Raw genomic sequence first — 12665 nt, 5'->3', positions numbered from 1 at the left:
GCCCTTTCCAGATAAACTTGGTGTCAAGGACAAGGTGCTACTGGGCAGCCTGTGTCACCTGCTCACTGTCCTCAACCTCCCAAGACAGAAGCGGGGTTGAGACACCCAAGGTTGAAGCTTGGGATGGGTGGGCACTTGCTCATGCCACCTCTGATGCCCTAAGCACTGAGGGTCATGGACTCTCAGACAGAGCCCTCAAGGGGTCATTGCATCCATCCCCTAGCCCCAAGCAGTATTCTCTGCAAGGGACAGGATGGAAGGCTTTTCTACTTTTCTCAAGCCCTGAGAGACCATTTCATGTTGTGGTCCACTAAGACCTCAGACCTTCTACTGGATTTATCCTTCCCCCATCACCCTTTCTCCCCCTAAGACCTCTATGAGGGCTAGGGGACTAATCAGCAAATAAAGAGGGAGTGGGGGTCTAACAAGTTCCTGTAACCTTCATCCAGCACACTCATCTTTTTTTAAAAACAAAAAGGTTTTTAATTTTTTCTTTGGGTTTGTACAAGAAATTTACAGTGTGAAAAATATACAAGTGAAAAAGAGGCCATAAACCTGGGTGTGGGGAGGGGCCCCTTGGTCACAAACACAAATAAACAAGACATTTCTGAGTTCTTCCTTTGGTCTGACTACAGCCCTCACCCTGGGAGTGAGGCTGCAGAGCTGGAACCTGGGGATCAGACCCCAGTCCCAGCCCGTCCCTCAACACATGGGTGGGAGCAGGCACATCTGGAGCAGCTGGCGCTGTCTGGCTCTCTCTGGCTTTGGGGTAGGGGAGAATGTGGAGATGCGGGAGCCCCCTTCTCCTCCCAGCCCCCTGGTGGGAAGGCTGGCAAGCATCAGGGGTGGGTGGGTTAGCAGAGTGGTGCTGGCAGCAGTCGTGGAGTGAAATGGGTTCAGTGCGTAGGAGCCTCTGCGTGACAGTGAACACGGGGACCTTCAAGGAGTCTGATGTATCTCCTCCATGTCGTAGGGCAGCCCTGAGTTCTTGGCAGAGGCCCTGAGGCCTGAATCCCAGGGCACGGGTGGCTCTGGGGCCCTCAGTGCACCTGAGGCTACTGCCTCTCTCAGTAGAGCTCCCGGCAGAGCTGGCATGCCAAGGGCCCTAGATTTCGGTGGCGGTGATCTCCTCCAGGCAGATGCAGGGCGCTGGCTCGGCCAGGCCCAGGTCGGCAAGCTCGCGGGCCTCCAGCTCCAGGCTGAGCTGCTGCAGCTCCTGCTCCAGCTGCCGGTTGCGCCGGTACATCTGGATGTAGTTGTGCTGCAGCTGCTTCTGGTAGCGGATCACCTGCTCCTTCTCTGCCTGCCAGGCCAGCCGCTCCCCCTCGAAGCTGTCCCGTTGCTCCTCGCCCCGCTGCCGCTCCCGCTGCAGCTCTGCCCGCAGCCGCTCCACCTGGGCCCGCAGGCTGCCCCCCACCCCGGCTGCTGCCCGCTGCGCCTTGGCCTCATCGCTCTCTGCCAGGAGGAATGGGTCAGCAGTGGCAGGTGGCACAGGGGGTTCCCGGAGCCCGGCCACCTCGGTGTCCAGCTGCCCAGCTTTCTCTCGCAGCCGCTCAGCCTCCTGGCGGTGCCGCTGCAGCTCCTGGGAACAGGCCTCCAGCTCCAGCTCCCGGGCTCGGGCTGCCTCCTGGAGGCCCCGCGCCCGGCCCTCACTGACCCGTAGTGCCGCCCGGGCCTCCCGCAGCGCCACCCGCAGGGCCACCAGCTCACTGCCCTTCTGCACCAGCTCTGCCTGAGACTCCTTCAGTTGCTGCTTCAGCAGGGAGATCTCGCCTGACTTCTGGCACACCTGGGGGCAGGAGGGAGTCGGGAAGGATGGTGAGAGGAGTCCTCCCAGTGCAGGAGGCCCTGACAGCATGCTGGGCATTTGGGGAGAAGAGATGAAGACAGATGAAGACACTAAGGCGAGCCGAGTGACATGTCCAAGGTCACACAGCTACTAAGTGGCTAAAGTGGAATACAGACCCAGATCTTTTTCCTTCAAAGTGGGTGTCTTACAACCACCACAAAGCACCACAGAGCCCTGGGGACTGGGTGGTGACACGTTTTGTGGGAGTGGGAGCAATTGAGGGCAGTGCCAGCTGAGAGGCACTATAGTGTCTTGGTTTAAAGCACAGACATCAGAGTCAGACTGCTTGGGTTCAGATCTCAGCTCCGCCACTGACTAGGTGTGATTTTGGGCTCCAGCCTTTCTGGGCCTCAGATTCCTCATCTCTAAAATGGAGATGTTAACAATACCCACCTCATAGCATTGTTATAAGGACTGGATGATACACTCTACGTAACATGCTAAGAATAGTGCCTGGCGCATAGCAAGCACTACATTCTTATTCTTATTATTGGCTAGAAGGGAGTGGATGGGAATGCCACTGGCTTCATGGGCACTAGACCAGACCAATGAGGAGACCTAACAGGGAGGCATGGGGAGACCCCCACCCAGAAAGGGAGGCCAGAGGGGGATCCTCCTCTCACAGAGGTGAGGAAGGGGAGGCCCTCTGGAGGTGGCAGGTGGAGGGTGTGTGGCTGGGCCCGTCTTTCCAGGGCTTGTTCCGTAGGACCCCACTCCCTGCCCCTCTGGGTCTGGCCCACCTCCCACTTGGTCTCCTCGAGCCGTGGCCCAAGCTCCCGCTGCTCCCGCTCAAAGGTGGCGCAGCGCCGCTCCAGCTGCTCGCGTTCCTGCAGCAGCTGCGCAAAGTCATCCTGCAGCTGCCGCTTCTCCTGCTGCAGCTGGAACACCTGCAGCTGCAGCAGCTGCTGGGCCCGCTGTGCCCGCTGCGCCTGGGCCGCACCGTCCTCACGCAGGGCCTCACGCTCTCGCTGCCAGTGCCGCTGCCGGTCCTCGTACACCTGCAGACAAGAAGGCCGACCTGGGTCCTGGCAGCTCCTCCAGACCTCGAGCCCTGGCCACCCCCAACTCCCCAGTCACCGACTGCTCTGGTGGCCCACTGGCCTGGGCTCAAGGAGGGCAGTTTCCATTAACAATGATAAGAATTATGATGACAAAAATAACTGCTACTTTTATGATAACAGAAACAACAACAACAGTAAGCACTGAGGTAGCACTTCCTAGGTGCCAGGCATATTCTAAGCACTTTACACCCTTCGCCTTACTTAATCCTCGTAATAACCCTAGGAGGCCAGAACCAGCCCCATTTATAGACGAGAAAACTGAGGCTCAGTAGGATTAAGTAACTTGCTCAAGTCCAGGGCTGGGTTAAATCCTCACCCCTCTACAGGTTAAGCTAGACAGCTGGGGTGGGGATGGGGCCACATGGCAACTGCCCAGCCCCTGCCTGCCAGCACACATGGAAATGCTCCTTGGACCCCCAGCGCCTCTAGATGTCCTGCCAGGCCACCCCCACTATTGCTGCTGATCACACCTGACACGTGGTCACCTCACTCTCGTCCAGACTGTCCCGCAGCTGCTGCAGCTCTGCCTCCCGGTCACGGAGCTTTCCTTCCAGGACACAGTGCAGCAGGGCCTCGTCCGAAGGGGGTGGAGGGGGTGGGGGCGGTAGTGGGGAGCGCTCCTCACAGGAGCTGCTGTCAGGGGAGCCCCGGGGACCACTGCCCAAGAGCCCCACAGCCACGCGGCCCCCGAGGGAGCCTGTGCTCTTGCTAGAGGAAGAGCGGCCACTGTCCGAGTGGGAGGGCCCAGTAGGGGCTCCTCGGGCTGGCCCAGGCAGTGCTCCCCGCCCAGGGCCGTGGGAGGGCAGGTGCCCGCCTGGGGAGTTGGTGGCTGGCTCAGCACCCCCGGTGCTGTAAGTGGGCAGGCTGGACAGTGAGTTTCGGCCGGAGTCAGACAGCGTCCCCGATGGGCAGCCACTGGCCCAGCCACTCAATGCCAGAGGTTTGTCAGCAGCCGAGGAGGAGGAAGAAGAGGAGGAGGAGGCGGGGCCCCCAAACAGCTGTGTTAGGCTTCCCTGGCTCCCAGACAGTCCGGCGGCCCGAGGACCCAGGAAGCTAGGTAGGGATGGTGCCCCTCGAGGCTTGGGCAGGACTGGCTTGAAGGCTGTTGGGCGAATCAGGATTTTCTCCATGTTCTGAAATGAGGTGCCATGTGACACTGGGAATGAGCTGCCCAACCTTTCAAAGCCCTTATCACATTCCCTGCCCTCCCATTTGGGGTCCCCAATCCCCATATATTAATAGCAATTGCTACCACTGGCTGAGGGGCTCCTGAACGTCAGCTTTATGTCAAGCAATTTAAAAGGTTCATTTCTAATGATTACAACAGCCATACCAGCAAAACATTATCACTATCCCCATATTACAGGTGAGGAAACGGAGGCTCAGCAACGTTAAAGGCCTTGCTCAAGGTCAAACACACAGCTGTTGTACAATAACAGTAATTTAAGCAGCTAACATTCATTGACTACATATTACGGGCCAGGTACTAGGCTAAACATTTACATACATTATTTGATTTAATTCTCACAGCAATCCTATGAGAGCTGACCTATTACCTCCATTTCACAGATACAGAAACTTTGGCTTAGATAGCTTAAGTGACTTTATCCTTAGGTCGCACAGCCAGAATCAGGCAGAGCTGGGATTAGAACCCAGGTCTGGTGATTCTGGAGCCCATGGTTTCCTCTAAATAGGCTTCCAAGTTCCAGCTTCTCCAGGGGGCTCCTAATTCCACCCAGGCCCCAAAGGAAGGGCTGGTCCTCACCTTCTCCAGCTTTCCAGAGACAGGGATGAGCTTCGGTGGGGGACCGCGGAGATGGGCATTGCGTGCCCGCTGCTCTCGGGCATCCTCAATGTCACTGCTTGGGCTGGGGGGTGACTCCGTCCGGAAGTCCTCGTTGATGTAGGTGAAGCTGGTGCCAGGAACGGCCTTCCTGGGGGGCACAGCTGGGCACAGCGGCTCCTGTGCCTCATAGCCACCCCGCAGCAGCCCATCCTGCTGGCGGAAGAAGGTGGGCCCAGGGGGGCCGTGGTGGCGGGGAGGAGCCGGCCCCCCGGGGCAGGGCCGGCCTGAGATGAGGCTGCTCACGCTGCCCATGGCTGGAGCTTGTGAGGCTGTAGCGGCCTCAGGAGCAGGCTCCAGTGGCACTGGCAGAGTTTGCACGATGGCCATGGTGGCAGAGGCTCAGGCCTGGCCAAGGGCCTCCAGGGGAACCTGTGAGCAGGGCAGTGGTGTCAAAGTCCCTCCACCTTGAGTCCCTCACTATACAAGACCCTGAGTCCCTCTCCTGACCCCTCGTCCCAGGTCAAACAGCCCCCTGACATCAGTAACAAGCCCTAATGCCCCCAAGGCTCCCCCTCCAAACACTGGTACGAACCTCAGTTTTCCCTGGGCCCCAGACCACTGCCCAACTCTGGCCCGAACAGGGTTAAGGACTGAGTCTCTGAGCAGGGATGACGAGGGGATGGGAGGCCTGTGGTTATACAGGGCCCTTGGCAGCAGAGGCCCAGCCTCCAGCTCAAACCTGCATCGCCCACAGAGGCCAGGACTCCAGTTAGGGAGGGAGCCCTCTCTACCAGCTCCCACACAGGTCCTCGGTCCCCTGGGACAGGTGGCTTCATTAGAGGGCAGTTTGGGGAGAGACAACCTCAGGGATGCAGCCAGCAACTCAGATGGTAATTAGAGAACAAAGAGCCAAGGCCAGGCAGTGCCCAGCCTCCCCTAGTCGGGCCTCAGTTTCTCCCAGACAGAGAGGCGACAAGGGTGGAGCCAGCCAAACGAGAAACCCAGAGCTCTTAGGGAGCCCACAGGTGCCTTCTGGGGTCTCTTGCCTGCCAGAGGTGGATGCAGGCTCATGCTTGTTTCCATGACAACTGCCAGCGTCACCATACCCAATCGGTCACGCCTAAAGGAGCCTACACAGGCCCACTGCCAACCTCTACAAAACCCTCCAGCTTTAGCTATTCCCCAGAGTCACGTCAGGGGATGAAGACAGAAGCCCCACCATCACCTCTGGCAGCTGCTCCAAGATTTCACTTCCCTGGAGCTCAGGGAAGAGAGCTCCACCTCCCAGGCCTGCTCCTTCCTGGAAGGGGACAGCAAGTCTCCACCGGGAACTCCCTCCCCAGTCCTGAGGCCAAAGACCAGGGCTCAGGCATCTGCTGAAGTCATCAGGCAGAGCAGGGGCCAAGAAGTGGACAGAGAATTGCGTAGGAGCAAGAGTATGTGCATGTATTTGTTTGTGTGTGTGAGACTGTGTGCACAGGAGCATGAAAATGAGAACTGTGCGTATATGAAAACATCACGACCGTGTGTGAGTACACAGATATGTTTGGCTAGACGTATCAGTACATTCATATACATATGAGTATATGTCTGAATTCATATGTGCACAGCTTACAAGAATATGTGTGTACAAAGGGGGTCACTCTTAGAAAGTATGTGGAAATTATAAATGCATATGTAATAAGTGAATTTGTGGTGTATGAGTGTGACTATACGAGAGACTATGTTGGGATAATTGTCCATTCGTATATACGTAAGTTTATGTGTAAACTCACATGTATCTTACATGAGTGTGTGAATAGGAAAGTGAGTGTGCACAAGTGTGTAAGAGGAGTGTATGTGAATACGAGCATATCTGAGAGTGGGTTCTGGGTGGCATGCAGGGCCAACTGGGTGAGTAGGAGCCTGGTTTTTGTCACTCACTGGAGTGTGGGGGGAGGAGACATCCTTTGCCTGATCTGCTTCCTTTCTTGCTTGCTTGTATTCCATTAAGTCCATCCCCCATCTCCCCAATAAAGTCAAAAGACCCTGAGAACCAGGAAGATGTCCAGACTGAGGGAGGAGGAGCTGGGAGCTGGGGATGGGGGTTAGCAGTGCCCATGGAGCAATCATAGGCCCCTCTGCAGGGGTGGGGGCTGAGTTCACCCCACAAGTACCAGCCCTGAGCAAAGCAGATGGAACACCCCTCCTCTGCCCTGTCCCAGACCACTCTAGGGCATGCAGAAAACAGTGGGGAAGGGGCTTCTTAGGGGGCAAAGAGGGCTGGCACCTCTGTTTGCACTTCCCCACTTCAGTGAGCACAGAGAAAGTGAAAACTGAGAGGAGGAGACAGACAGACTGAGAAAGACAGGGGCCCAAGAGACAAAGACTCAGAGAGGCCCCAGGGTCAGACAGATAAGGAGACAGGCAGACCCAGTGAGCTGGGGTTCCTGAACCCCATGGAGCCAGGGGCCCCTAAACCCAGAAGAGACATAAAGCTGGGCCCTGAGAGCCAGACACCCAGGGAGCCAAACCCAGGCGTCTGGAAAGCTAGGCCGGGCCAGCCTGGCTCCCGCTCTTGGAGCCCGAGAGAGGAGGGGCAAGTGGAGGCTCCATTTTGAGAAATGCGTTTGTGGCTGTGGGAGCGGGAACCCCTCGCTCTCCCCAGCACTCTGAGTACTCCCTCTGGCACAGCGCACACAGCCACCCTGAGCGGGCTGGGGGGAGCTGAGGGCTGGGTTCACCCAGGGTTCGAGAGAGGTCTGGCCAGGTCCGGGCTCCCGCAGACCTGTTTTGGGGACTGAAGAGTTGGGGCAAGTCTCCCCCTCACCAAACTCCAAGGACCAGTCAAGCGGGATCAAGTCTGGGATCACGAGCCCCCATTCCGCGACAGGAAGCCGGGAGCCCCCAACCCACCCTCCAGAGTCCAACCCCCCCCCCCGCTTCCATAAAGTGGGGGCAGCCGTGGAATGCCACCTCTCCAATGGACCCCCGCCGCGCAGAAGTGGGGGGCGCCCCAGGTCGCCTCCCAGCCCCGGCCCCGGCCCCCCCTCACCTCCGCCGCGCTGCTCCATGCTCAGCCCCGGGCCGCCCCAGCGCTCCACAGGCGCGCCGCCCGGCTCCAGCCCGCGCGCGGCCACTCGGAGCAGCCCAGCCGACCCGGCCCCGCCTCCGCGGCGCCCCCCACCGGGGCCAACCCCCACCCGGCCCGAGTGGGCGGTGCAACGCGGGGGAGGGGTCCGAGGGGCGTCCCCGCCCCGGGGGGCGGACACGCGCAAGCAGCCCGCGTCACGCGTGTCCGGCGGGGCGCACGCAGGGCCTGCACGGCTGCATTCAGAGTCCGTTCCTCCGAGGCCCGGTGGTTGTGTGTCTAGGGGTCGGTCGGCTCAGGACTCGGCGGCGGCGGGTCACCCTCTACCCCTACCCGGGCCCCGGGGCCAGCGGCAGCTGGTCATTGTCCAAGCACAAAGGGCCGGGTTTCGCGGCGGCCGCCCTCCCCCCTCCGCTCCTCTAGTCGAAGCCTCCCCCAAGACACAGGCTTCGGAGTCCAGAGGGGGAGGCCGGGGGTCAGCTGCCCCCCACAGTCCCCGGCTGCCCGGGCCCTGCGCCCCATCTCAGGTCAGGGGCAGAGGCTCGGGCTGTGCCTGCCCCACCCTCAGCGGGTTGGAGGAGGCACACTTGGATCTGTGGAGGCGGCGCCCCCTGGCGGCCCATCCAGAGAACACACCCAGTCACCCCGCAACTTTGGGGGCCCTTATCCGACTCCTCAGCGCTGTACCCTCTCCCCCGCCAGCCCAGGCTGGCCCCAGGCGTGGCTCTGTGCTCCTCGACCTTCCCCCAGAGTCATTTGCTAAGAGAAAGGTCATTGCCCAGAGAGAGGCAGCCCTATCCCCCAACAATCCCTGGAGTGAGCCGGTCCAAACCTAAAGTCCAAACCTACAGCAGCCTCACAGTGGACAACATTCCACCTGTCTTCTCAGGGTTACACATATCCTCACCCTCTCGCAAACAACACAAGCTTCTTAACACCCACACGACCTTTCCCACATTCAGGCTCACACGGCCACAATCACAGTCTCATCCATCACGTGATTCCGTGTTCCTTCTTTCCAGTCTTTTAGGCTAACTCACAGAGACACACTCGGTGTCACACACCTTGTGCCCAGTCTTTCACAAGTCGCAGTCCTTCCCACCCAGTCACAATCTTAAATACACTTAGTCTTCTAATCATCTGTCACACATTGAGTCTTATTCATAGTCACACAGACAACTTCTTACATATACACATACTTCACAAACATTCTACCACACAGACTTCCCCATAGGGGTCTCTGTGACCCAGTCATGTCAGCTGATGCCTGCACCCCTGGACAAGGACAGCCTCCCGCCCCCTAACCACCCACCCCAGGGCCAAGGTCTGCCAGAGCTCCTCTGCCCCAGGAAGAAGCATCCCCCCCCTTCCAGGCCACAGCCTTGGCCAGCTCTCAGCTCTATTTTTAGCTCTATGGAAAGGGTTGTTTTTCTTTCTTTTTCCCTGGAAAGGGAAACACAGCCCAGCCACCCTCAGGCTCACCCCAAGACAGACTGAGAGCAGACTGAGACCCTTTCCCAAGTAGAGACCCCCTTCTCTGGCCTTGCCCTGATCCCAGCCTCTTGGGGCACCAGGAGCCTCCTCCTCTTTCTGGCAGCCTGCCCAGAAGCTCAGGCAGCAGCTGGGCTCAGCGTGTGTGTAGGGGTGGGGGTGGGGTGGGGAGGGAGGCCGAGGACCGCTGCCCACTCCCTCATTCCCTGGGGGGGAGGGGGGTTCGCCCTCCCTTCTACCGGAGGGAGATAGGCCCACTCTGGTACTGAGGGGATGTTTACACACATGCATTCTCTGGGGACGGGGGACTCCCACTCTTGCACGAGTGGGCTTTCTGCTCCTGCACTGGGGGGAGGAGCTCCTAGTTCTGCAAGGAGGAGTGGTAGTAGGAAGGGGACCCACAGGCGCTCAGGCAGCTGCTCCCCAGGCTGGAGGCATGTGGCGGGGGCTGTTGCACACTGCCATCAAGAATAGCGCCCCCCTCCGATACCTTCAGGGAGGAAGGCACCGAGAACGTATTGGGGAGAAGGCAGGCGAGGAGCCCAGGTAACCCCATCCCAGCACAATCTTCCGTCCTTCTGCGCTACCCCAACTCCAGGGGGCGTTGTGCTCCCATTTCTGGGGGAGGCGGAGAAAGGAATACTGCCCGGCATGGAACCTTGCAAAGTTGCCCTGGACTCGGGGGGGGGGGGGGGGGGCGGGGCACAGCCCACTTGTCTGCGAATTGATCACGTGCTCGGCGCTTGTTTATGTCTTAGTCTTCACCTGCGGGCAGCTGGGAAGCAGGAACCTCCAGAGATGTCTCACCCTGCCCGCCCCCGTCGGCGGTCACCGGGGCGGCCCTTTTCTCCCACCCCCGTCAAGTACGCGACAGCAGAGCGCCCTGTCTGCTGGGGGTCCGCGCGCGCCAGTGGCGCTGCTCCAGGGACTGGAAGGATAACCCACTGGGCGCGTTCTTCCCGAAGTGCACGTGTGTTCGCTTGTCCCAAGTGCACGCGTGGGTCTGCGTACACGCGTGTGTGGGCCCGTCAGTGCGAGTTTCTGTGTCGGTTCCCTGTTCAGACTCCTCGCCTGCGCCCCCCAGAGTGAGGACTCCCTCCTCACCCCAACCCCCAGTCTCCCCAGACCGGGAAAGTTCGCTGCGGAGCGGGGATGTGCGAGAGGCGGGAGATCCTGCACCTCCGCGGCCCCACTACTCACCCAGCGCCACCTGCGCCGCGGCTCCAGCTCCTGCCCGGGTCCTGCTCCAGCGCAGGCGACTCTTCGCCGCGGATCCGCCGGCTCTCAAGCCCGCTCCGGGCTCCGGACTCCGGGCGCCCGTCTAGCCGGGCCTGGTGGAGCGGGGCGGGGCGGCTGAGGCCGCGCCCCCGACCCAGGGAGGGGAGTGGTCTGCTCAGCACCCCCTCAGCAGCCGACCCAGTAGCCAGCCCGGCAGTAGTTCGATGGTGACCTGAGGCTGCCCCTCTGGCCTCTGACTTCACAGTTTACTGGATTTGACTTTCGACCTGGGGAAGGGGCGAGCAGCACGTGACCGAGAGCTAAGCTACCTGACTGCCCTAACCAAGCCGGCTATAAGACTTTACTGCCACCACTTTACTACTGCCAAACCTGGTCCACTTTAAGCCCACTCACTAGACACAGGGAAAAACCCTGGGAAGCAGACAAAGAAGGCTCGGGTTTCACCAAAACAGACACCCCACCCCCCAATCTCTGGTTGGGGCTGCCCAGGTAGAACCAGCGGCTCCCCCACCCCTGGAGTAGGTGTCTGCCCAGGTGAGCAGGCCTGCCAGGTCTGGCCCTCCACAGAGCATGGCCAGGTTTCCTTTAGACTCATAAAGTTCCACCCACAGGCACAAACAGGAAGTTGGCCTGTATTGCAGGGAGGCACCTAGGGCTCCCTCCCTTCATGGCACCCAAGGCGGCCTGTCAGAAGGCACAGACTGGGACGTCTGCAAGTATCAGGGCCAGATTTCCAGCCTGAGTACTTGGGCAGCAGAAGACCGGTGAGTTTAGTCCTTTCTCAAACCCATCCTAACTAAAGAAGCTGCTGGAAGACTACAGCTGCCCCCTCACAGCCAAGTGTGACACAGCCAAGTGTGACACTGAATCTGAGGAGAAGGCTGCAGATCCAGCTGGACTCCACTCAGCCAGGCCCTTCCTGAGCTCTCAGGGAGATTCTTAATATCCATAGGCAGGTAATTTGCCTCAATCCACTTTGACTGGGTACAGGAATAGTGGCTCCTAGGGACCTCACACAGGACCCAGGGATCCCTCACTGCTTTCTAGGCTCCAGGGACTCCTAATATACTTTGGGCTAATCTTGATGTGAGGAGTTTAAGACAGGTGTGGAATGGAATGTGTTTGTGTAGGGGGTGGGGCTGGGGGAGCATTAGCTTCCCCTCCCCCCCATCACTCTGGTTTGTGCTGTGTGGGGGTGTCTGCTAGGAGGGTGGGGCAAAACAAACAGGCAAGTGTGTATCTATCCCTCTATCCCCAATTCATACACAGACCTCACAAAGGTCCCCTAATGGAAACCCCTAAAGGATTTCCTGAGAACACACCAGGTATTCTCGGTAGACCAGAATGTGGAGCCCATGTCCTCATAGGTAGGACTGACCTGGTGGTATGCATCTGGAAGATATGGCTGACATTCAATGTTGTAGACCCTGGATGAGGCCTGGACCAGCCAGCGGCTGGGAATGATTACTGAGGGATTAGGAGGCTTGGCTCCAGCCAGTCTGGGAGAGACCCCCAAGAAGGAGGCCCTGGAGGAGCTACACCCTCCCTCCCCCCAGGTTCTTCCTCAGAGAACAGCTTTGCTCCAGGCTCTGTTTCAGGAAACAATTGTAGCCACAGTTCTCAGACACAACAGAGACCCATGTCCTTCTACAGGGTCCCAGAAAACCCCTCTTAGGTTAACAGAGAGACCTGGATAAGGCAGACCCTGCTTGCAGGGAGCAGGAAAGCATGCCCCTCCCCTTACAAAAGTTTTCTTCCGGGCCCCCTCAGAACATCTTGCATTCTCACCACTCTTCCAGGCCAACCTGAAGGGAAACTGGGACTTTAGGATATCAGAGGAAGTGAGGTGGCAAAGTGTTATCATTTAGGAATATTTCTGACAGGGTCTCTGGATAATTTATTTTACAGTCTCCTTCACGGCTTGTTAAACATGAGGAATCCTGTACCTCTTCAAACCTCCAGAATCAGAAAAGTCTCTGTGTCAGGGTTGGGGGAAAAGTAGGGCCTAGGTTCTGCATTTTTAACAAGAGCCCCAGGCGTTCTGACCGGCACTTAACAAAAGAGAAACACTGAGAGGGCATGAGGAGGGAAATAGATGCCAAGCCCAAGTCCACATTTTGAGAGGTCAGTGAGTGGCTCATATAAAAGAGGGACAGCTGGTCAGGCAGG

The 12665-nt window shown here is 58.7% G+C and overlaps 1 protein-coding gene across 3 annotated transcripts; it reads right to left on the bottom strand.

Moving 5' to 3' along the window:
* Positions 1 to 446: 446 nt before the first annotated feature.
* On the bottom strand, positions 447 to 10594 carry LZTS2 (leucine zipper tumor suppressor 2). Of its 3 annotated transcripts, none has more exons than XM_014785657.2 (5): positions 7731 to 9012; positions 4676 to 5125; positions 3396 to 4043; positions 2590 to 2847; positions 447 to 1789 (listed from the first exon to the last, which is right to left on the bottom strand). In XM_014785657.2, exons 2-5 carry the CDS (start codon positions 5081 to 5083, stop codon positions 1106 to 1108), a joined length of 1998 nt encoding a protein of 665 aa, XP_014641143.1. In that variant the 5' UTR covers positions 5084 to 5125; positions 7731 to 9012; the 3' UTR covers positions 447 to 1105. The 3 variants fall into 3 exon arrangements, with proteins under 3 accessions (XP_014641143.1, XP_014641141.1, XP_004428023.1); XM_014785655.2 differs by lacking the exon at positions 7731 to 9012 and adding an exon at positions 10458 to 10594 and having other exon boundaries at positions 448 to 1789; positions 3381 to 4043; XM_004427966.3 differs by having other exon boundaries at positions 448 to 1789; positions 3381 to 4043; positions 7731 to 9011.
* Between the last annotated feature and the right edge of the window lie 2071 nt (positions 10595 to 12665).

Source organism: Ceratotherium simum, chromosome 6, assembly GCF_057802395.1.
Source record: "Ceratotherium simum simum isolate JZ-2026a chromosome 6, ASM5780239v1, whole genome shotgun sequence".
NCBI lineage: Eukaryota > Metazoa > Chordata > Mammalia > Perissodactyla > Rhinocerotidae > Ceratotherium > Ceratotherium simum.
The sequence above is the reverse complement of the archived record's forward strand: the minus strand, read 5'-3'. Positions and strand labels throughout refer to the sequence as shown.

Bases quoted from the DNA above. Each gene is read 5' to 3' on its own strand.
- LZTS2 (XM_014785655.2), bottom strand. From the start codon at position 5,083: ATGGCCATCGTGCAAACTCTGCCAGTGCCACTGGAGCCTGCTCCTGAG. The intron at 2,848-3,380 runs GTGTGATCAGCA...TCTTGTCTGCAG, and splicing joins GTGAGGTGACCACGTGTCAG to GTGTACGAGGACCGGCAGCG. The intron at 1,790-2,589 runs GTGGGCCAGACC...TCCTGCCCCCAG, and splicing joins TCGAGGAGACCAAGTGGGAG to GTGTGCCAGAAGTCAGGCGA.